The following is a 25,559-nucleotide window of genomic DNA, read 5'->3' as shown; positions in this document are numbered from 1 at the left end:
GAAAAGGTTAAAGGATCCAACTCAAACCATGAGACATTATGACTTTGTGAAGTCTACATATAACAGTCCACCCGAATGCCCGCATTTAAGTTAAAAGTTATATTTATAAGACTTAACACTTAACTAAAGTCAAAATGTAATCTTTATATTTTTGTTATTTTTATATTTGTACATGGAATACATAGCACATGTATTAATTTAAGATAATATGACGTGATAATCGAAAAATATGTTATATTAATAATTATTGATCTAAAATGTTTAAACACAAAATTAAAACACTGTAATGAAGTCATTTTAGACCAACAACTTTTTGTTTGGACGGTGAAAAATGACAGTTAAGTCAATATTAGGGCAAAACCGACACCACGCGTTGGTATTAAAAATAAAGTCATAAATAATATCTTTATTTCAAGAGTTACATATTATTTAAAAATAAAAATTATTGAGAACGTGTTGCTTCAAAAAAACCTGTAAATAATTTACACATGAACCATACGCTGCAATTAACTAGTTATTATTATTTTTTTTATAATTTGATGTTCTGACGTTGAATGCGAATACGTTTATCAATAATGTATTATTATACCTCGCGTTACACGTCTGTTAAGTTTCGAAGAGTTTTTTTTATAATCGAATAATATTCGTAGTATGAAATATTCCGTTCGCATGGGTCATTTACATAATTCAATTTTTATATAGTGCTCTAACAGTCTAACCTAATGCTATCAAAATAGTTTTTTCAAAGTACATAATATTATACACATTTAAATAACATACTCACACATATGCACATTCACATAATGTACATAATATGTTATATATACATTTTATTTTATTATATGCTGCTGTTGAATAAAAACGGTAAAATTAAAATTTACAAGACACCTTATCAATTATAGCCCAATGGTGTAGAAAATTGCATGCGCGTACCTTGCCCATACTAATCAAACGCCAATATTATACACTTATATGATTATTCGTTGAAGTTCCTACTGTACAATTTAAATATATTTGAATCCGTGTACCGATGTAATGAAACCTAAAATATATTTTTTTTGTAATTCACAACATTTTAACGGTATACCTATAAAGATCATTTGGGCGTTATTGTCCGTGTCGCATTTACTTCACAACGGCAAGTAGTATACTTACTTGTCGTCCAAAATAGATTTTTTCTTTCTTTTTTAATGGTTACAAATGTTGAAACGTATGTGTGTATTGTGTAAAAATCACTCGCGAATAAATAAGCATCAGTCGAATTCACCAAACGTGTTTAGAAGTAGGTAACGTTTTTTAGTTACAATACAAATTTGTCAGTAATAGTAATACGTAGGTACTGTACGCCTCGCGCAGTTGTATTTATTGTATCCAATATAATATTGTCATATTATATTTTTATACGTCTACGTTTTTTTCACGAATACACAAATAATTTCTATTTGTTATTATCACACGAACCCAAAATTCAGCGTGGGAATACAATTTAAAAAGATTTACAATTCGTCTGATTGCTACTCAGAAGGTAGTTTTTATTCTGCAATACTCAGTCCGATTTTTTTTTATAAAATCATAAATTACATTTATTTTTTGTTTAAATATTATTAACATAATTTTTAAACGTGAGCGAATTTATTTTTGGAAGGATAGTTTCGGGTTTTTTTATGTCATTGTAAATGACGAGAGAGATACGTTTATCGCAATATAAGTTATAGTGGTCTGTCTTAGCAGCGAGTCATCATAAGTAATTTACCACAATTATTATTGAACTTATTAATCAGTAAAGATATTAAAACAACGATGGAAAGGTTATTATAGTAGTATTTCACTGATAATATTATTATTTATTGGAAAAGGTACGTTTTTTAAACATCAAAAACGCAGTAGAATTTAATACGATACTCGGTAAAAGAAAAACATATTTTAACGGTACACTATAACTTATGGCCAATGACGCACAGTGAACTGAGCGGCGATTTTGATAATTAAATTTCAATATAACGACCAAAGCTGAAATATAGTCAAAATAATATAATTTAGAGGTCGAAGGTTCATTATAAATCCACCGTGTTTGTGGAAATAATAATATAATATTATGTAATGTTGTCGGAGAATGACTCGAATTTCTTGATGTTATTAAGTTTTTACTATTCATGTAACTTCAAATGAGACCATTGTATGTTTGCGGTTGAATTTTAATCTACTGAGTGCACGAATCTTATTGGTCGGACCCCAAACATCTACAGTGAATTATTTTTCACTCATTTATGATTTTTTTAAGTTATGATTATTGTAAAATTATTATAATTTTATTTTTCTCGGCGGCTGATGTTTATGAATCGTGTGCATTGAAATTCGTGACTTTAAAATGTATATATAAAAAAAAAAAACCAAATAATTTTGTTGATTAAAAACATAATGGTATATTAATTATTAATTGTTACGAATCACGTTTATATCGATCGCATTCGCAGGCAACGGGTGATCAACACTTGTATTAATATTTATTCGTTTCAGATTCGTAGTGAGTACCAACACTTCCGCTATTAATCATAAACGCATTCGGATTCGTGTGAAAATATACGCAACTCGTTGGCAAAGTAATTATAACCTTTCGATATTTTACCGACACTTGTATAAGTACACAACCAAAATAATTTATTGTCTTTAAACGTCGCTCGTGGTTCGCGCGTAAAAAGCATTACTAAATAGGTAGTATTTTAGTTATATATAATATAAATCGTACACATAAATTACCATTACTACGGCTCGTGTAGTTATCCGTGCATTATACAGGAAAAAAAATCTGCTGTTAATTTATTACGTTATACGTACATTTTCTTTCGCGTCAATTATATTTTTGAAAATACAACGCCTAATCAATATACACATAATATCATACTTCTGATTTGCACGGACAGCTGTACGGTAATAATAATATAATATCTCGACTGTCGACAGCCTTCCTGTGGGTTCTCATCCGTAGCTTTCATTTATTTTGATGTAAACATTTGTATTCCGAACACCTACATTTACAACGCGTTCAACGACATCAGCGGGATTGGACGAGTAGTGAGTGAGTTGGAGGTTAGCGAGTGGCGGAGTTAGAAACCTTCGTGTATTTCACAACTATGCGCCTATACATAGATGCATTATAGTTTACACAGGGCTCTTAGTGTCTGCTGCGTATTTATACCATGTAACGTGAAATATATCTCTGAAATTTGCAATACCAATAAACCCAGCCGTGAATAAATATCCGCGAAGTTCATTAACTACCTAGTAATAATTTTATTTTTTTTTTTTTGGGGGGGGAGGTGTAATTTTAGGCGCTGATTAAAACGGATTTTTTTTTTTTTTTGTTAGTTTGTTTACGCATAAACAAATTGATGATACGCGCGCGCGTTGCAGATGAGGAAACGCACACGACTACGCCCTCGGACGCGGCGTCGGACGTTATAATAATATATTATATGGAATGAAATCGCGCGCACACACCGACAGTGGTAAAAATCATTTTATGTAAATAGTATTTCAATGTAAATTAAAACACGATACATCAGGATCGAAGTGTATAAAGTCTACACGGATATATGTATATTATGTTTCCGTGTCGTGTATAGTGCATATTATACTGTATTATATTTTATATAATATTATACACTATACGCATATATATATACATAAATGTATGTATACGCCGATGACACATTATATTATTATTATTATTATTATTATTATTATATCATCACGGACGAGCGATGCGCCCGATCGATACCATTATTATTAATGGACCGTGTCGTGTACGCGTATTAAACATATTATTAGTCTCGACATCGTGCATTAACGCGTTCGAAACTTACTCGCGGATACGCACTATTTAAATATTTCATGATATAAGTGCGTATGTATTTGTATATTACAATAATATACGCGATATCGCGATAATAATAATTATTATTTTGGTATATATATATATTATGTATATAACAAATGCAAAATATGCGTGTGTATTATTATACAGATTATATGGTACGATTTCTGTATGGAAATAATAATATAATACTATTTAATAATGTAACGCGTTGTAGACAATGTGAGTACGGTACAATATAATATGTTTCACGTTAATATAATATATAGCTACATAGAATCAAAACCCCTGTAAATGTTTTAAACGTTTTTATTTTGCGTATTTCAAAACAAAAAAAAAAAATAATTTTTCTGGTAAATTTTTTTTTGAAACGCACAAAATTTGACGTCTTATCTATCGCCTCGCCGGTGATCACTTTCATCAGCTATACGAGAATCGTATAGCTGTGTTTTAACGCACCTGCCTGTGCACTCTGTACACAGTGAATAATAACAAGTCGACAACGTATATAATGTTATTATATGGGTATACTGCATAATAGCGCCCGACGTCAAATTACTGCGAGTCTTGTTTGATAACGCGTCATAACGCGAGTGTTCAAGAACGCTCACTAGCGGCGCGAACGAAAATAAAAGTCAAATTTAAAATTCTTTTGAAAAAAAAAAAAATAACATTTACCCGCTATTACGCGGCGCGCATTGTTTAATTAATGTTTTTTAAGGGCTATATTGTAATTTATTACGCGGCGCTAACGAGTACAATGAGTGTATATACGCGTTTAATGCCACAATATTCGACCCTCGACTATAATAGGGTATCGCTGTCATTATTTCAACTGTCGCGATCGTGTATGACGGCGTACAACGCTGCGCGCAGACAATACGGTATTATAATAATAATATTATTACGGTGTTTATACACGTCGGTGGGCCAATAACGAGACTCGTGTGTATTTACCAGACGCGCGCGGTGTGTTTGTTTCTCATTCTTTCTGACGCGAAGGTATATCATATCAAATATTTGCTTACAAAACGATGTGTCGTGCTTAGGGATAAGCGCGTATTATTATGCAGAGTGTTTAAGCGGTTTCGATTTTTTTCGTTTTCTCGACGTAACCTGACCGTTCCACGGCACGCTGACAGCCAGGCGCGTACACGTGCAGGGGAAGGGGGGTTGGGGTCCACCCCCTCCCGCCGAAACTTCAGGAAAACATTATTAGTGTTCTATGCTTTTGTAGAGTGAAAACGGTTCCTGTCGATGAACTCCTCGTTAGAATATGTATATAATAATATGAAAATGTACAACCTTAACACACCCCCTCCCCACCACCATCACCGTCCACCGCCGTTTAATATTTGTTTATACGCGCGCCCACCGAAAACTAAACACTGCTGCGGCAATCTGTCTCCGCGAATAATAATGTACGCGTTGAACATTTTAATAATTTAGCGCTGAAGCGATCGATTTCAAAACGAATATGGTCAAACCGGCGGCATTGTAAATTTCAAAATTTGTAATTATTGGAAATATCGACGTAGACCGCGAGAACTACGCGTTGTTTACACTTTTACAATCAGCGAGACATTCAACCGACGAGTAACGAATAACCTGCAGTGTTCTGCATGTCGTACAACGAAAAATACGATAGATTTGTTGGCAGAATTGGTCAAACAGGTATAAATACTACTCAATACTTATATAATACATTTCTAAAACAGCGAGCGATTGCTTGGCGAACTATTAAGTTGCTTACCCTTTAAGTCAAATTTGTTGTGTAAATAGTATAGTATCCCTAAGGTTTCCATAGTGAATACGACTGGATTACAATAATGAGTCTTAATGGAATCATGTGTCTATTTTTAATTCTACACACAAAACCAAGAAACCTAAACAAAAAAAACACGCTTTTACTCCCCTCAAAGTAATTTAATGCGTTTGAAGACTATACCTATATGTGGCTATGTCTAAAAAATATAAACATGTTAATGAGTGTGTAATACAACTAATATTATAGGTTAATCTACTGTTACAGTGTTGGTTTGAATGAAATTATTATCGTGACAATCAAAATAAAAGACTTTTAAAATTTTTTTTTAATTTTTAAAAATATTAAAAATTTAAATGTCTTGAATATTTAAAAAAATACGTATTTATCTCACGATCGACTACATTCTAAATATAATTCAAAAACAATAAGAACATATTAAACAATCTCTGTGTTCATCGATATTCGAATAGATGCTATTTCGAAATCGTAATGTTAAGACATGAGCGATTTAGCAAAGAAAACGGGTATAGGTATCACATGAAATTTCATAAAACTTTGTTATTGTTGATTTAGAGAAGTCAACAAAAAATATGACCATCGATTGTTTCGTAAAAAAAAGTTAAACGTAATATAGTATTGAGAAACCACAACTACAACTAAATCGGTCTGTCAAAAAAATGTTTTTCGGTGCTTTATCTATTGCGACTCGTGATTAAACTATCGTTTTGGTAAAACAATATTTTCTTTTTTATTTCAAAATAATGCGCTTTTCTTGTATTTTGCCAAAAACTATTTCATTTATGTCGTATTACGTCTTAATTGCACATACATTTTTATTTATTTATATTGAAAACGTGTTATTTTTTTTTTTTTTTTGGTTCTTAACGGTGTAAAAACTGCATACAAACAAAGTAGGTCAGATTGGAAACTAGATTAAATCACCAAGAGACATTTTTCATTAAAATCAGTGGTTATAGTAAGGTGGTTCTTAGCTATTAGTTTGTGGACCCGTATTATATAACTCAAAAATAACTTTTTTGAAATAATTTAAACTATTTGACGACGACGACGACACAGGTTTAAAGTAACCGTAGGTACTATAAACACAAACTTTAAAAAAAAAAAAAAAAATATTTCAGGTATTTAATTAAATCTGTACTTCTATTGTAATAATAAAATATAAAAACTACTGTGAGTATATTTTCATTACTGGATGGATATTTCAATAATGCGTATTAATATTATATGAAATATGTATTAATAACATTTGCGTTGACTATGTGTTCACCTAAAACTATTGAATAATAATAATATAATAATATATTATTGTCTTCTTCCAAATAACGATTAAAGAAATTTAATTTAAAGGAGTTTTTAATACCACCAAAATTACTTTTGTGCAATACGTCATTCACAGATTTTCTCATAATCAACGTAACAATAATAATTAATAAATCATTAATTAATTTAATGACTTGCGTTTTTTATGTTTAATCGTTGTATATAATAATATGTACACTCATGTAATACATTTATTTTAAGAATTCTTGTAAATATATTATACATATATAATATGTCTACGAAAAAGTAAGAACTTTAAGTTGAATGTTCTCAGCGTTCATGTATTTTATTCAAATTATTATGATTGATGAATTAATTTTTTAGTTTTTGAATAGTATCGAGCATTTACTCTGTATTACTTTAATAAGACATTCATGTGAATGATTAAAAGTTTCAATTGTTCTCAAATATTTCATTGTTTATAAATTACATTGAACTATGTTTAACTATATTACCACAACTGACTTTTGGCAGTGGAAACCCGTAATAGAGGACCGGTCTTTAAAGTTTAAAATGTATACTAGCTATTGTATTATAGTTATCTTATTAGTTTATTTTACAAGTGTTCAATAATTAATTTTGTTTTTATCCAATATGAGTATATGGTTAGGTGACGTTAGTAATATATAAGATTATCTTCAAACCTTAGTAAATATTTGTATAACATACGCTACCATAAGAAAGTCACTGTATTTATTTATTTATTTTATTAAAAAAAATAAAAATATATATTAAATGTATTAGTGGTAACTATATGAGTTTTGGCATATTTTATCATGTAAGCTAAATTTGTCATCACATTTTAATATTCGGATTTTTATTTTTCATTAAATCAATTTTATTTTCTCAGGCAATTAAGATAACATCTGGTAATTACAGATTTATGCACTAACCAATCGTTTGACTATAATATAAATATAATGAAAAACAGGTTTAATTCTAATATTATGAATCAATGGATTAATTCACATAAATATTTATAATTATCCTTAAACCCTGGTGTATGGTATTATAGGTATGAACGTATAAAATTTTCGGAATGAATATTAAAACAGAAACTTTTAAATATTTTTAATTATTTTTATTATTTATTCATACTTCTCAATTTAATTTTTTACTTTTTAGTTGCACTTATTTCTATAATAGTAGGTATGTATGCACTGTTGCAGATAACATTTATATTTGACTCTGTTTAGTTTTAAAATGTTAATTATTTTACAAGGGTTTCCTCTGTAATATTGCTTTATTTTACACGGTTAAGAATTAGAATTATTGAATATTTTAAAACGTTTAAATATATATATATATATATATATACAATCTTCTTATTCTAAGTTACAAAAGTAAAACTCAGTGGTCTACTGTATTTATAAAATGGTTGACTAGAGCAGTGGTCTTCAACTGATGAGTCGCGACCCATTTCTGAGTCACGTAAGTTTTAAATTAGATCGCGATAAGTCTTCTTTTTAAAATAAAAATTAAGTTTAGATAAAATAAATGTTAAATAAATAAAAATACAGTTTATACAATTTATTTTCTATGATATAAGAATATCAAATCATAGTATAAGTTAGTACTACTACAAAGCATTCATCAAGTTATAGTTTTTTTTCTACAAATCTTACGTGGGCCGCGAGTCCAAAAAGGAATTACCTGCTTTTAGAGTCTATGCACGCCTATATTTATATATTGTATGTATAATATTTATTATGGTTAATAATTAGGGAATAGATTTAAATGCTCTAAAAAACAAGAAAAATACAATTTAAAGCACACATAACAGACCTTTTTTTTTAAAATATGCACTAAAAATACCTTTAAAATTATTTTTAACAATGAAAAAGTTCTTATTCTTATTAATTATTCAATTGATTGTGTGTATATAAATACTTAAGTATCTATACGTGTCAAAAATAATTTCTTTTGACAAACCGTATTGTAGATGGTGACGGTATCATATTTATCTGATCGGTAAAAATATAACAAATGATAAAAAAGAAGAAGCTACAACAAGACAAAATAAATAATATTTTATTTTATTGTGATATGAATTTTAATTAAATTATTATAAAATTGTATCCATTCTTATATAAAATGCAAAAAATGTTTAAAAAAAATGTAAAATAAAAATTACATTATCTAATTCCTTGGTGTATTAAATAAATTTTGTGCTTGAAAAGCAATGTTTTCGGATATTCATAAAAAAATACAATTTGCATTCAAATCAGTTCTCTATTAATAAGTAATAAATTAAACAGGTTTATGTATTTAATATATTTTTATTTGCATATTATAAAATTATTTGTTCAACAACACTGATCAATTTAATCAAAATTTAAGCATAGGTAATAAATGTCGACAACTATTAAAGTCCTCTAAAAATCTAAAATAAACCAATTTCATAGAAACATTATTTATTAGATTTAATAGGTGGTGGTAATGCTTTGAATTTGAAAAGATGTTGGAAGAAGTCAAATGATTGTTTCTTGGTACGGGGTCTATCTGGGTCGTTGAAGTCCACTTTATATATACCAAACCATTTACTATATAAAAAATAATATATAATGAAATAAGTATAAACATAGAAATAAAATACAGTATAGTATTATGATAAATAAAGTTACTCAAAATATCCTTTTGACCATTCCAACGAATCCATAAACGACCAGACACAATACCCTTTAATAGCAGCACCTTTCTCTACTGCTTTTTCAATTTCAGTCCAAATTCCCTGTTCAATAATCAAAACATAATTCATTATTAAAAATATTACCAAATAAATATTATTTAGCAACACTTATTAGTTTAAAATAAATAAATTGGTCCTAGAAATGTGCTGCTGTATAACTTACACGATGATATTCAATTTTTAATTCATTATTTTCTTTATTCGGTGCATCATAAATACCATTTTCAGCAATAAACAGTTCCGGTTTGTTTAAATTTTTCTTAAGCCAATCTACCACATTAGTAAATCCTTGAAAGGTCTAAAAATTAAAATTTAATTTTAATATCGTGAATAGCACCGATTCAAATATTATATTCTAATTCTAATATTACATCTGCCAAGTTTGTTCCATTCGGTATAACTTTTACTCTTAAATCTTTATTTAACAAAAAATCTTGTTCTTTGTAATCATCATCGGTTATTCCTTGTACCTTGAATGAATCATAATAATTGAAAGCAATAAAATCATATGAATCTGAAAGAAATAATATGCATTAATAATTTTGATTTAAAAAAATTCCAATTTCTGACATTCTGTTATGATATGTATTTAATTAAAAAATTAAAAATCCAAGAACAGCATACAGATATTGATAGAAATATAATAGTACTTATGAGTATATATTTGTTATATATTCATAATGTTCGATGTCTCTTGTTATTAATTGTGATTTAATAAATAGAATAATATACAACACATAAAATGAATAGTTATAAAAACCGTTTTGTTTGAAACATTTTATTACCTATGATATCTTTTTTTTCTGTCTCGCTAAATTCAATGATACGCTTTATAGTTATTTTTTCACGTTTGTTTGTATCAGCGATAGATTTTAACACTGAATCTGGAAAATTGCCGTTTTTCAATGGTTCAGTGAATATTCCAAGCTGTAAATAAAACATTTTAATAATTTACACAATTATTGAATTCCAGAAATTTGTGTATTATGTTCAATATTTTATTGTACCATAAAATCGAATGCTTTTGGAACAGCATCGATGTCCGCCTGCAGTTTAGGATTTTCTGGGAAATACGCCGCAGTGTCAAAACACAAACTGATCTTACCTATTAAAATCACAACATATTAATATATTGAAATTTCGTCGTTTTCTTGAAATACAATTAATATCACTTATTAATACGTTAAAATGTGTTTGATACAATAAATTATATATTATAGGTCAGATGTCGGCAGTTAAATTTAATTGCTGTCCATATAATTGTCGAGTGTCAGAAAAAAACTAAAATATTGGTAAATAATTATTTTGTTGTCGTGACTAGCATTTTAAACCGCGATAAACGATCAAAGCCATTTTAATTTCTAAAGACATCGTAAAAATAAATCAAATATCTATTATGCGCGTAAAACCAGTAGGTAATAAAAAATATTCTTGGCGGTCCAATTATTTCCACTCCACGGGCTGGATTTGGATCGCAGGCCAATTATTGCCAACCCGTGTTGTATAGACTATACAAGACACTGGTAACAGCCAGCAGGTACCATTAAATGTTAAAATTATCCGAAATAATGTGTCACGGCAACAATATTACTAACGCCCCAGGGCGACAAAGGTATTTTTTACTGACCCTTCTGTGTTTCGTAGTACTTTTTCTTGTACATCCTGTAAACTGCTGCGTGGGCAAGCAACAAATTACGAATGACCATGTATTCGGCAAAACCGTTGAACACTACACCAACACTGGGCGCCATTGTTTCATCACCATAAGCATTAGCTACGAATCTGGGTTCATTGATTGTTGTCCAATATTTTACCTATATATATTATATTTTATTATGAAAAAAACACTCTTGCATACACAACGATGGCGGTTATACATACATCTTTGCCAAATGTTCTGAAAAGAAAATCTGCGTAATTTACAAAATATTCAACAATGTGTGGATTCGACCATCCACCTAGGCCTTGAAGAATGTTCGGCAGATCCCAGTGGTACATCGTTACCTGGTGTTTTAGTTTAAACAAAAATTATTTAATTCAATTAAAAAAATAAAAAATAATTCCAAAATATAAATATGATCTCAAGTTTAACTAAGCTTAGTTATAAAATAACTATACCAATAGTATACGATAGAATTTAATTTAACGTATTTTGTTAATCTACATTTTGAATATAAGAATATTATAATAAGGTTGTATTTTTTAAAAAAAATTACAGTAATGTACACAGTTATTAACAAATATAATTAAAAATACTTTATAAAAATATAATATTATAGTTATAAATTTTAAGTAACATTTGTTATGTATTATTATTTTGTACATTATAGACGTGTTATTTAAATATTCAGTAAACAAGTACCTCATGTGTACCTATTCCTCAAAATAGTGTTTTAATTATAATAGAGAATAGTTTTAAGTTATTATACTTTACCACAGGTGTAATTTTGTTTTTAATAAGATTTTTAATTAACAATTTGTAATAATTAATTCCAGGTTCGTTTTCGTTTCGGTCATCGGCAGTTGGCAAAACTCTGGGCCAACTTATAGAAAATCGGTAAGTATTAACCTAAAACATATAATTCGTATTATTTATTTTAAATCTATGTATTAAATATCAAAGATTATTTATTTTACACAGTACTCTTCACTGACTGTAAAATTTGAGATTGAAATTTTTAGGAATAAAATAAAGATAATTATTACTATTAATATCACTATTTAAAATACACCCATATTAAAATAATCATATTAACTATTATTTAAAAAAAAAAATATGGTTTAATATTTCAATAATTTAAATACTTAAATGAACTATTTCAATATAATTTTAAAATTGCATTCGTTAAAGTCTATCAATTAACATGATATAAAAACATAAAAATAATTATTATTGTTTATATCTATAATAAAGGATTTTTTTATGCATATATTATTATAGTTTAAAGATATTCAGGCACTTTTGGGTATAGGTAATATTTTAAAATTTAAAATGCTCATTATTATAGTTCATGTTTTCATAGTAAGAGAAATTTATAAAATTATCAAATAACTCAATAATTACTATGCATGTACTTACTCCAAGTTCAACCAAGTTTTTAATATCTTCGTCGAGTTTATTATAAGAATCACAAGCAATATCTCCATTGATTATCTCCATATTATTAGTTTCATCTAAAGGTTCGAAATCTGTTCCTCTGTGAAAATTAGTGTATTTCTTCCGGGGTGCTGACTTAGCAATTGTTGGATTGGTGACTTTGAGATTTTTAGTGTGGAAATAATCATCCCAGATACTAGGACTCTTTTCTGTAAAATAAAATAGCATACATTTATATATTATAGTATTTTTATAAACTCGTTCCATCCATTTGGTTGCCGAGGGTGAAATAAACTGGACGAGCTGTAAATCAGTAAAACAATATTTATTATTTAATAAAACTAGTGAACATTTTAATCATTTTGAGAGCCATGTTATTGTTTACAAATTCGATTACGGTTGCTTATTAAGAAGTGCCTATACCTTTTTATAACAGTTAAACTAATTAAAAACTGTATGATTTTAATTAATCTAATTTGTCATTAAAATCGATTTAATTGTTAAGTTTACTTATGTAGCATAATACTTTACTAATACTCAATCACAGTTTTTAATATTCCAACTATAGATAATTTTAATGAATACTTTATAATAAGAATTAATAATTATTTAACTTGTATGATTTAATTTTTTTTCTTTGTTCTTATTATTTTATTTTTATTTGACTACTTTTAATTGTATTCTTAAAAAATTGTAATTTAAATATTTCTTTGTAAATCGAAGTATTAAATCTGCTTACAATTTTATTATATAGATACAATTTATATCAATGTAGAGAAGAGTAATCAGTTTTTGTTGTATATTCTCTCACATGGTTTTTCAAAGTATTTCATAATTAAATTCAAAATTTTTAGAAAGATATAATAATTTAATTGGCTCAATAAGTATTTACATTATAACTAAAGGTATCTAATATTTTTAAAATGTATTTAGAAAATATATGTGAACGTTGTAGAAAGTAATAAACACATCATTAATTCAACTTTTTTATAAATTTTATTATAAAATCAAAAATATTATTAAATGGAAATATTTTTAACGATTACTAAGTGGCTATATTAAAAATGTACCACAACAAAGACTTACTATCTTGATTCCATCCACCTTCAATTTGAAACGCACTAGATCCGGTTCCAATCAAAAAGTCATCAGCAATCTTAACTGTTTAAACATTAAAGAAACAAATAAAAAGTTATTACTTTAATAAAATAAACTATGTGTCTTGTATTAGTTATAGAGATTAAATATTTGTCCTATTACTTTTTCAAATCAAGAAATGATAAAAACTTTAACTAAACTATACTTACATTTTTTATCAGAAGCCATTTTTTTAGGTTGCAGAGTCTTAACTTTGGTAAACTAAAACATTTTAAAAATTTAAAAATATTTAAAATAATATAATGTTACTTAATCAGCATATTATCAATATTTCTTTTTAGGTAATATTAATAAACTATGTATTGGTCACATGTTTTAATTTTAATTTTGTTTTATACTATATAATACCTATAATCTATATATTATCTATTTGACTCTGTCAACTCTTACAGCTTGAAACTATGATTTAGTTTAAAGGTTTATAATCACCTTAATATATACTGAACAAAATTATTTTTATTAATAGCTATATTAGAACAGATAAGCTTTTTATTTGTTCAATTTGACGATTTTTTTTTTTTTGATAAGCAAAAATTACTAATTTTTTTTATTAATTTAAGACCCTATTCTTAAGATAAAATCCAAAACAAATAAAAGAAATGAGAATATTCAATTTATTGATTATCAGGAAACAATATATTTATTATTTTAATTTCTTATATCGCTGCTGTAAAGTCAAGTGTTGAATTCATGATTTAATGCACGTACACAATAATTGCTCATAAATAAAAATTGTTTACGAAATATATAGGTATTGTATAACTTATAAAGATTAGGTAAATATATTTTTAAGTCCCGTTTCGCTTGAAATCTTTAGAGTTAACAAATGGTTTTACATATAAAAAAAAATGCTATATAGATTTCCAACAACAATTTTATTGGTACATTTTTAAAAGTAAATTTTGTTGTAAGTGTTTAAAAATATATTTTTAAATACCTACACCGGATGATAAACATAGTTTTAATGCTTACACCTTTACAGTAAATTAGATAATCTTTCTAATTTACTTCGAGTTAATATAAGTTTTCAGGTGTATTTTTTGAAATGCATTTATTTTTCAATTATCTAAGTATTATTATTTATTAGGTTTAAAATTTTTATTTTTGATTAATCAAAAACAATAAAATAAAATTGACGTTTTAACTCAAATTTGAAACAAACTAGGACAATAATTGGAATTCATTTGTTTTGTTTTCGTTTAGCGAAACTTCATCTGAACTCCGTTATTTACTCAGACTAAAACTTTTTTTTTTAAACCACTCGAAGACTTTTTACTATGACGATCTGTGATGTCTAACAATATATTTAAAATGTGGACATAAATATTAACAATAATTAATTCATATTTAAATATTTCGATAGATATATACACGAATAAAATATGTTTGGATCATCATTCCCAGTGTGGAAACCCTGGTCTAAGTCTATTATAATATTTTGAACTAAGTATTATGGTCTTCTATGTTTGAGGCGACTTATTATAGTTATTATACGTCTTGGAGTCGTCGAGTAGTCGAATCGTTGCTGAATAATTGGTGTGTCAGTTCAGCCTCATCTCGTGTTTGAGGGAAAACTTAGTAATCTCATCCTGAACAAAAGTCTTCATCAAATCTCAGTGGATATTATTTCGATTGTTCTTTCGGGTGATCTGTTGTCCCGTTGATTCAACAATACTCGACTATTAACACTGTTACACAACATATGTAATTTACTCGCGCCGATTTGCCACTGTTAACTTGACGTCTTTTCCTCTGCTTTTTTTTTACAGTTAAAAACGTTGTTCATCAGTTACCATATTATCGATGTATCGTCGCCGAACATGGCTATCATTGAATAGTTGTTAGTGGGAATGTCAGCTGTACAAAGTAAGCACAAAATATGTCCGAAGACACTGCCTTGTGGTACTCGGGATGATATGTTTTCCAATCAGTTATTGCTTCTTCGTGTGTATGTTCTCTGAACCGACGTTCAGTCGTGTAGGATTCAATAAGACGTGCGAACCAAGCATGCGGTAGCCGTTCACGTAGCTTAATAAATTATTTTTTGTGCCAAACTTTATCGTAATCTTTCGCAGCAGTATTTTTTTTTTCTTACAGCGCCTTATTATTTATAACATTTGCGACACGATAGACTTGATAAATTGTTGGGCGTTTATTACACGGAATCCAAAATGGTATTCAGGAACGAGCTCTCTTTCTTCTATTAGCGGTTTTAATCGCTGTAAAAGTAGTTTTCGAATAATTTTGATAAGCTCAGAAGAAGCGATATCGATCTGTACGAAGTTACTTGTTTCGGTGGTTTTCGTGAAGCATATTGATTGCATTAGCTCGTTTATATTGTTTAGTGGCGTATTCTGTTTGTATGGCATCGGCATTAAAGATATGACGTGTTAAATGAATCATAGCCCTTATGGGTAATTCTTTAGGTATTTTTGGGTTTAATTGGTCATAACCAGGCGATTTTTTTGGATTGATATTTGTACCTATCGAGTTCTGTTGCGATTTCAATCGAAGTGAAAGATTTAATCTTTTCGTGTATTTCGTTCAATGGTTAGGTTTTTTTTTTTATTAATAATTAGAAACGATATTGTTCGGCTGGAATACACGTTCAAGATTACGTACGGTACCTACACTTCAACTTTATCTTGGTAACAGCACGCGACCGTGGTCTACTTAATTATATTATATAATATATAAACACTTAATAATATTCTGTAAACATGTTAAGCATTTTAAAATTTAATATTTACTTAAAATAACTCAACGCTTATGTACGGTACCCACAGGCGAAAAACAAACGTGTTGTCCGTACAGCGAGCAAAATCAACTGAAACTTAAATTTAGTCAAATATAGCATATTTTTAATATTTTTAAACTTAAGTCTAAATAATAATTAACCGAAAACGTGATTTTTAGAATTGAGTTTTTGGAATGTTTTGCATGAACGGAGATGATATTATACTATAATATGTAGACTGTAGAGATATGCGTAAGGGACATTTTCCTTTATCGTTTTAAGTAGGCACTGATTTAATTTCAAGACTGTTAAAGTAAAAATATGTATCTTTATATTAAGTCTTTATTTAAATGATAGCGGTTGTAATATATAATTTTGAATATTTAGTGATAAATAAATATGAATCTGGATAAATATTATAATTATTAAAATAAAATTAATTCACATAAATTATTCATTGTAATAATTTATATTATAGTCTATCGACACACAATATTATTATTATTATTAAGTAAGTATATTTTAGTTTTTGACTTTTAGTCAATTGTTATTATTTGCTCCAATCATCAATATAATATTGACATTTTAGTATAATTTAATTAACTCTCACAAAAGTTTTCAGACTATAGAATTTATAATTTTGTTGTGACATCGAAGTTATAATAATAAATATTTTAATTTTCAATTTTGATCGATATAAACTATCTTTTGTGTTTAAAGCTTTCGTGGATACGTAGTATATGATTACATATAATTCTCCTCTATCTGATTATTTTCTACTGGCGAAATGGAAAATGGTATTTGGGTTTTGTGATCCACGTGAATGACTTTGTGGGATTTACAGATGGCTTGTCAAGCTTGATGTCAACCAGCACGGCCAACCATATTTAAGTACAACAAAAGCGAATAACTGTCCTCTTGCAAAAGTCTCAATTCAAACTGTCCGTACACTAGGGACTAACCCATGACAACCACTGACCAACCACCAGTTCATTTCACGACTGTACAGCGTCCACGACGGTACACTTAAATGAAATATCGTAAGATAATTATATTACTTTTAGTGAAATCTGTATCATTTGCTACATACGAAGAAGCATATAAATCGCCTATTTTAAATGACAAAAAAATAAATATATATACAGTTTACATTGGTAAACATCAAACAATAGTGTATGTATGCTATTCGAGTCAAACGTAAGGCTCACCGAAAATGTTTATAATAAAGCGGCTCTGCGTGGTATAATTTCTTACTGTAAGAGATCCTCAATACAAATTTACTCTATTATACATAAATAATATAATTTATAAACTGGAAAAGTATTTAGTTTTTTTTTTGATTTGTTTATTATTTATGTATAAAAAAAAAGCATAAACAATAATATAATAATCAAACGAATAAATTGTTGAACATGTAATATAGTTAAAATAAATTCCAATAAATAATTATACATTTTCTGTGGAACGAGGGAACATTTCTGTGAATATCTCTTTGACCAAAGACTTGATCAAAATATCCAATCGATACATGTGTATACCTCCAATTTTCATATGGAATTTCGATCGAGTTAGTACTTTTCTTCGATATCCAGTAAATGGTAAACTAGTACGATGTAATTATGTAAATCTTATTCGAAGTGTTTAATCGTTAAAACGGCACACTTAATTTTCTTAAAATTACATCATCAGTATAGTAGTTAAAATTACTTTTACTCTTTATAATTTTTTTTTTAGTTTTTTATTTATTTATCACTACATTTAAGTATTTTGAGGGCTGTGTTCTCGTGTTTTTTTCATCGTAATTATTGCGACGAATTTCATCAACTAGTGTACTCGTACAATTATTTCAATCGGTTTCGTTTATCGCGATGTTGTTTGCAGGCTTACATTTGATTCCCTTACTCATTTATCAAATTCTAACTTTGCCCCAAAGAACTTCACTTTAAGTAATCATTACCACTCTAATATTGGCTGGATGTTTTTACAACGAAATAAAATAGACGAATTTCCGAAAATCAAATAGTTAAATAAGACTATGAAATGCTATTATGAATATTAGTGAAAATTCAAGTATTTATGGATTTATTTTTATATAACGACAAAATTATTCTCAATTATTTTGAAAATTACTTAATTTTTGACCACATTGATATAAAAAACAGATCAAATCTGGTACAAGGTCACATCAAATTTGAACATTAAATTAATTATTAAATTATTTTTACTACTTGAAAATGTGACGACAGTCACGTAAATAATAATTTAAATCTAAAAAAAAAATATTATTTTATATTTATTGCTTTGCTCAGAAACTAAAACGAATCTGATATCTCGACTTTGTTTTATTAGGTTTTAGATTATCTATACAATAGATTTATGATATAAACAATTATATACATATTTTTTTTATTGTTATTATTTTTAATATATTTATATTTACATATACATTGATTAGTATAGTTGTTTGCTTAGCTCTTAGCTCAAATATGGTGATTATATTATTATTATTATTTTTTAATGTTCTATTTATGTTATATAATATTGTCCTAAATTATCGTATTTTAAATATTAGTATTAAAATAAAAATATACATTATTTAGGGCTTTGTGGAGTTTTCTTAAAATGTAAAACTATAATGATTAAATAACGCAATTCAAATTACCAAAATAAAGTTATATAAAGGTGCATTAATCTACTGCTTTTAATTTGGATATATAATTATTTAAATAATATTCTATAAGTAACGTAAGTCAATATTGACAATGCATTTTTATGTTCAAATTTATTTTTCGATAAATTAATTATTCTTTTTTAAGCAACCAAGAGAATATCTGGTAATACAGTTCTATCCACAGACCAGTCATTTGGTTATAATATACTTATGTAAATACAATAATAAACAGTTTAAATTTTAATATTATGAAATAAACACAAGAACAAATTATTTGAATGTTTGACAAAGATCATATTTCTCGTGTATTTGGGAAAGTTCACTAAGAATTAATTTGTTAACTATACTTTCGCTAACTAATAATTAGTCTAGATTATAGTAGTTTCCACGAGAGGCTGAATTAATTCGTCTGCACGTATAGCCAAAATATTTCTTCTTTGTTGGCAATCGGTATATTATAAGAATGATAAGTTTCATAAGTGGTCGCCTCTCCAACTTACTAAGTACCAGTCTCACTTGATATGATTAAAAACTACTTTCATAATCAACCACTAAGTTCATCATGTATCTATCTATTTTATTTGGCTTTTAAACCTATCCAAGAGATTGTATTAGTTAGCTATACTTGAAATGTTTTTAATAATTTCACGTAAATATATTTTTATCGCGTTTTACAGAGTACACTTTAAAAATTAAACGAAGCCAAAAGAAATTCAAATTATCTTGATAACATTAAAATAATATTAACTACCAAGTGTCGAGTTTCTACTTAGGTGCTCAGAAACTTTTGACCTTTTCATAGCACTAAATTGGTTGATCAATATAATTCTACGATTTACCTTATAAAGTGTTGTTATAACTGAATATTTTATTCTATAATCCGATGTTGCCATAAAGCTAAACCATTCGATTTTTTTATATAAATCAAATCGTCCCTAATTTAATAGTATAATACGTATGAACACATACATATTTTTCGGAAATAATATTAAAACAAAAATTTTTTAAATATTTTTATAATTTTTTTTATTATATATTAATACTTATTAAAGATTTATGCTAATGCAATTCTAGTATAGTCTATCTGTATATTCTAATATTAATCGTTAAACTACGGCAACAATTTAAATCTAAACTTGAGCATACTATGTAAGTTTTGACAAATATTTAAGGCTTTTAAAATAATAAATCATTTTTTCATATTGGTATTGTTAATTAGATTTGATAGGTAGCAACGATTTGGTTTCGAATAGATGTTTGAAAAACGCAAATGACGACTTCTTGGAACGGGGTCTTTTTGGGTCGTTAAAGTCCACTCTATATATACCGTACGATTTTCTATAAAAACAAAATATAATGAAAAAGTATAAAAATACAAATGAAATATTGTATAGTATTGTGATTAATAAATTTACTTAAAATATCCACTTGTCCATTCCAACGAATCCATAAACGACCAAACACAATACCCTTTAATAGCAACACCATCGTTTAAGGCTTTTTCAAGTTCAGTCCAAATGCCCTGTTCAATAAAACATGATTGATTATTAAATAGTAGAAAATAATTGTTATTTGGTTATGTTCATTTGCTTAAAATAAAATACAATACAATAGATATTAGTAACAGGAAAGTGCTGTTGTATAACTTACAGTATGATATTTGATTTTTTTATCAGTTTCATCTGTACCATATTTTTCAGCAAAGCCATTTTCAGCAATAAACAGTTCCGTAGTTTCGCCAAATTTTTTTTTAAACCAAGTTACTACCTCAGTAAATCCTTTAAAGGTCTGAAAATTAAAATTTAGTTTTAATACAGTGAACAGCACATATTTAAATATTCTTATAGTTATTTTACATCTTCCATGGTTATATTCGCTATGTCAAATGCTACGCCAAAATCTCTTTTTTGTAAATATTTCTGTTTTACGTATTGTTCATCGACCATTGGTGTTACCTTGGCCGAATCGTAATAATTGAAAGCAATAAAATCATAAGAACCTGAAAAAAATGATATTTATAATTTTGGTTTTAAAATATTTCAATCTCTGGCATTCCGTTGTGCTGTGTATCAAATTAAATAATTAAAAATCTAAAAACAACGTATTGATATGAATAGAAATATAATAGTACTTATGAGTTTATTTTTATTACATATTTATAATTTTTGGTATATATTGTTCATTGTGATTCAATAAATAAAATAATACAATGCACAGAATCTAATTACTTGAATTCTTCTAAAAAAAACCACAGGTACTTATAGAATGAATAGTAATAAAGAATAACGATTTAAACGAATTTTAAGCATTGTAATACGTGTGTAATGATAACTATTTTTGTTTAAATATATTTTACATCACCTTTGATATCATTTTTTTCTTCCTCGCTAAATTCGACGATACGCTTTAAAGCTATATTTTCAATTTTGTTTGTTTTGGCGACACCATCTATCACTGATTTTGGAAAGTTGCCGTCAATCAATGGCTGAGCGAATAATCCAAGCTGCAAAAAAAAAAATGTTTTAATATTTTAAACTTTTATTAAATACCGAAAATACGATATATTGTCTAACAGTAAAATACTGTACCATAAAGTCGTATGCTTTTGAAACAGTATGTTTGTCCTCTTCTGATTTCGGATCTTTTGGAAAAAACGCCATTGTGTCAAAACACAAACTACTGATATAACCTATAAAAATCAAACAGAAAATATTGATATTGATATTTTATCATTTTACTGGAAATACATTTATAATTACTGACATCGTCACATTAAAATGTTTTTTATACAATATATATATTTATGTTAGACTATAAGTCGTAGGTAGTAGGTACGACTAAGTACGCCAATTAAATTGACATAATATGTCACAACTGCAATTATTAATGTCCTACGTCAAAAAATATGTTTTTACTTACCCTGTTGCTCGGCGAAATGATCTTTCTTGTACAACCTGTAAACTGCTGCGTGAGCAAGCAACACATTGCGAGCGGCCATGTAGTCGGCGATACCGTTGAACATTTCACCAATACTGGGCGCCAAGAGCTCATTACCATAAGCATTAACTACCAATCTGGGTTCATTAATTGTAGTCCAATATTTGACCTATATATATAATATATATTTACATTATATTTTATTATGAAAAAATCATTCTTGCGTACACAACGATGGCGGTCATACTTACATATTTGCCAAATGTTCTGAAAAGGAAATTTGCGTAATTTACAAAATATTCAACAATATTTGGATTCGACCATCCACCAAGGTCTTGAAGAATGCTAGGCATATCCCAGTGATATATTGTTACCTAGCGTTTTGGATTGAATACACATTATTTAATTAAATTTAATAAATTAAAAATAATTCTAAAACGGAAATAACTTTAGCTAAACTCAATTCATTTAAAACAAAATAAAAATAAATATGCCAATAGTATAAGATAGATTTGAATTTAACTGTTCTTTTTTCAAAACTTTTATTAATGTACACAGATATTTCATAATACGTTTTAAAATACGTTATAGTTTTAAATTCTATGTAAAATATTTTGTTATTTATTAATATTTTATACAATATAGGCATTTGATTTAAATATGCAGTAAATAAGTACTTCATGTGTAGGTACTAATTTTTAAAAATAGTGTTTAAAATATAATAGAAAATAGTTTTTAGTTATAATACTTTACCAGTGGTGTAATTTTTTTTGCAATAAGTTTTTTAATTAACGTTTCGTAATATTTAATTCCAATATAGTTTGGGTTTCGGTCATCAGCATCTGGCAAAACTCTGGGCCAACTTATAGAAAACCGGTACGTATTAACCTATAAAATATAATTCACATTATTTATTTTAAATTCAATTATAAAATATCGAAGACTTTTTTGTATTAAACTGTACTCCACTGTCTGCTTAAAATTGAAATTGGAATTCTATTCCGTAAGTAATTTCAGTTAAAGATTTTATTATTTAAATTATTAAAAAAATAACTAAATCTTAACTAAAAATAAAATGTTTGTACTGTAAAAATACACGTGTGTATTATCTTATTTATTATTATTTAACAAATAGATGGATGAATATTTTTGATAATTGAAACTTTTTTCTATACTATTCTAATATAGTTATAAAATTGTATTCGTTAAAGTTGATAAATTAATAGAATATAAAGACATAAAAATAATCGCTATCGTAAATATGATAAAGTATTTTTCACGTATATATTATTATAGTTTTAAAAAATGTAAGATAGTTAAGAAAAAAACACAAACCAGCTAACAAAGTTTTAACGAATGTATGATATTAAAATTAAAATAACTAAGATATTTTGAACTTATAATTATTGGTTATTAAAATTTATTAAAAATTAAAATTCTCATTAGTATAGTTAATGTTATTATAGCGAGTGAAATTTATACGATTATCAATTAACTCAATAATTTGCTAATACATACTCCAAGTTCAACCAAGTTGTCAATATCTTCATCGAGTTTATTATAAGAATCACAAGCAATATCCCCATTGATATATGTCGTAGTAGTTTCCGAATAAAGAGTTGGGAGTTCAGTTCCTTTGTGAAAATCATTAATATTTTTCTTTGGAGCTGAAAACGAAACCGTTGGTGGTTCGGTGTATTTTTTAATATGGAAATAATCATCCCAGATACTAGGAGCCTTGTCTGTAAAATAAAAACGTATACATTTATAAATCGTAGTATTTTTTTAAACCCGTTCATTCCATTCGGTTGCCGAGAACCAACATAAACTGGACGGGTTATACTTCTGTATAAAACAATATAATATAGTTATGGTATCATTCATTTTGAGAAACGTGTTATGTTTTTTATTTGGCTAAGGTTGTATATATACCTACTTATAATAGTTAAATATCTTAAAAGTTATGATTTTAAAAAATATTATTCATCAATAAAATAGATTTAATGTTTATATTCATTTATGTAGTGTACGAATTTACTGATACTTAATCACGGTTTTTATTATTTTATCTTTACTTAACTAATTTTATTTTTACACTTAAAACATTATACTTAAAATATTGCTTTATAAATATATTTTAAAATTGCTTACTAGTTTATTTTATTTGTACACAATGTACAGCGACTTGGAAAAGTGTAGTCAATTTTCGTAGTATATTCTCTCACTTGTATTTAAAAAAATATCATATTTAAATTTAAAATTGTTATAAAGATATATAATTGGCCCAATCCCCGGTATTTATTTATATCATAACTATAGATTTCTAATAGTTTTTAAATTTATTTAGAAAATATATGTAACGTTGTAGAAAGTAATAAATACATTATTAATTCAACCTTTTTATAAATTGTATTATAAAGTATTGTTAAATGGAATATATTTGTAATGCTATTTATAGTTAAAACTAAGTGGCTTCAAGTCTTATAGTAAATATACTGCAACAAAAACTTACTATCTGCGTCCCATGCACCTTCAATTTGATACGCACTGGATCCGGTTCCAATCATAAATTTTTCAGGAAATTTAACTTCTAAAATATTAAAGAAATAAATAAGAAATTATTACTTTGATTAATTTAACTATTATTACTTTTAAAGGTTAAAGATTTGTCTTATTACTTAAATTTTTCAAATCAATAATTATTAAAATCGATAACTAAGTACTTACTTTTGTCAGAAGCCATTTTTGTAGATTGCAGATATTCTTAACTTTGGTAAACTAAAATAATTAAAAGTATTTAATGTTAAATTTTTAGCATATTAACAATATTACTTTTTAGGTAATATTAACATACTATTTGGTCACATATTTTAATGTACCATATACCTAATATAATTACCTGTTTGAAAATAGTCAACTTCTACAGCTTGAAACTATGAAGTAGTTAAAACTTCTAATCACCTTTATATATACTGAACAAAATTGTTATTTTTAATTATATAAGAACAGATAAGCTTTTTATTTAACTTAATTTTATGATTTTTTTTTTGTTTTTGATAAGCCAAAAAAAAATAGTACATTTTATTAATTTAAGACCTCATACTCAAGATAATATTCAAAACAAATAAGAAAAATGAGAATATTTAATTTATAAATTATCAGGAAAATAATATATTTAATATGTATTTTTTTTTTTTTTAAATATCCGAAGTCAATAATTCAAGTGTATAATTTATATAGATATAAATGTTACACAAGTAATTTGTGTTTCACAGTTATTGCTCAAA

At 27.0% G+C, this 25,559-nt stretch overlaps 1 protein-coding gene across 1 annotated transcript; it reads right to left on the bottom strand.

Annotated features, from left to right (window-relative positions):
• Positions 1–9,316: 9,316 nt before the first annotated feature.
• LOC113548013 (lactase-phlorizin hydrolase-like) lies at positions 9,317–25,229 on the bottom strand. The gene is made up of 25 exons (XM_026948649.1): positions 25,172–25,229; positions 25,000–25,050; positions 24,785–24,862; positions 23,791–24,014; positions 23,026–23,160; positions 22,524–22,646; positions 22,255–22,441; positions 21,924–22,024; positions 21,697–21,838; positions 21,192–21,334; positions 20,986–21,123; positions 20,751–20,857; positions 20,565–20,673; positions 14,077–14,128; positions 13,856–13,930; positions 12,752–12,978; positions 12,107–12,241; positions 11,554–11,676; positions 11,300–11,486; positions 10,680–10,777; positions 10,458–10,599; positions 10,044–10,186; positions 9,836–9,970; positions 9,608–9,714; positions 9,317–9,526 (listed from the first exon to the last, which is right to left on the bottom strand). The coding sequence occupies exons 2-25, from the start codon at positions 25,013–25,015 to the stop codon at positions 9,394–9,396; spliced, it is 3,060 nt and encodes a 1,019-aa protein (XP_026804450.1). The 5' UTR covers positions 25,016–25,050; positions 25,172–25,229; the 3' UTR covers positions 9,317–9,393.
• Positions 25,230–25,559: the final 330 nt, after the last annotated feature.

Source organism: Rhopalosiphum maidis, chromosome 4, assembly GCF_003676215.2.
Source record: "Rhopalosiphum maidis isolate BTI-1 chromosome 4, ASM367621v3, whole genome shotgun sequence".
Lineage (NCBI taxonomy): Eukaryota > Metazoa > Arthropoda > Insecta > Hemiptera > Aphididae > Rhopalosiphum > Rhopalosiphum maidis.
The sequence above is the reverse complement of the archived record's forward strand: the minus strand, read 5'-3'. Positions and strand labels throughout refer to the sequence as shown.

Excerpts from the sequence above, each read along its gene's own strand:
- LOC113548013 (XM_026948649.1), bottom strand. Across the intron at positions 24,015-24,784 it reads AGGTGCATGGGACGCAGATA|ACAAGGCTCCTAGTATCTGG; the intron begins GTAAGTTTTTGT and ends TTTATTTTACAG. Across the intron at positions 10,778-11,299 it reads GTACTACGAAACACAGAAGG|GTAAGATCAGTTTGTGTTTT; the intron begins GTCAGTAAAAAA and ends TGATTTTAATAG.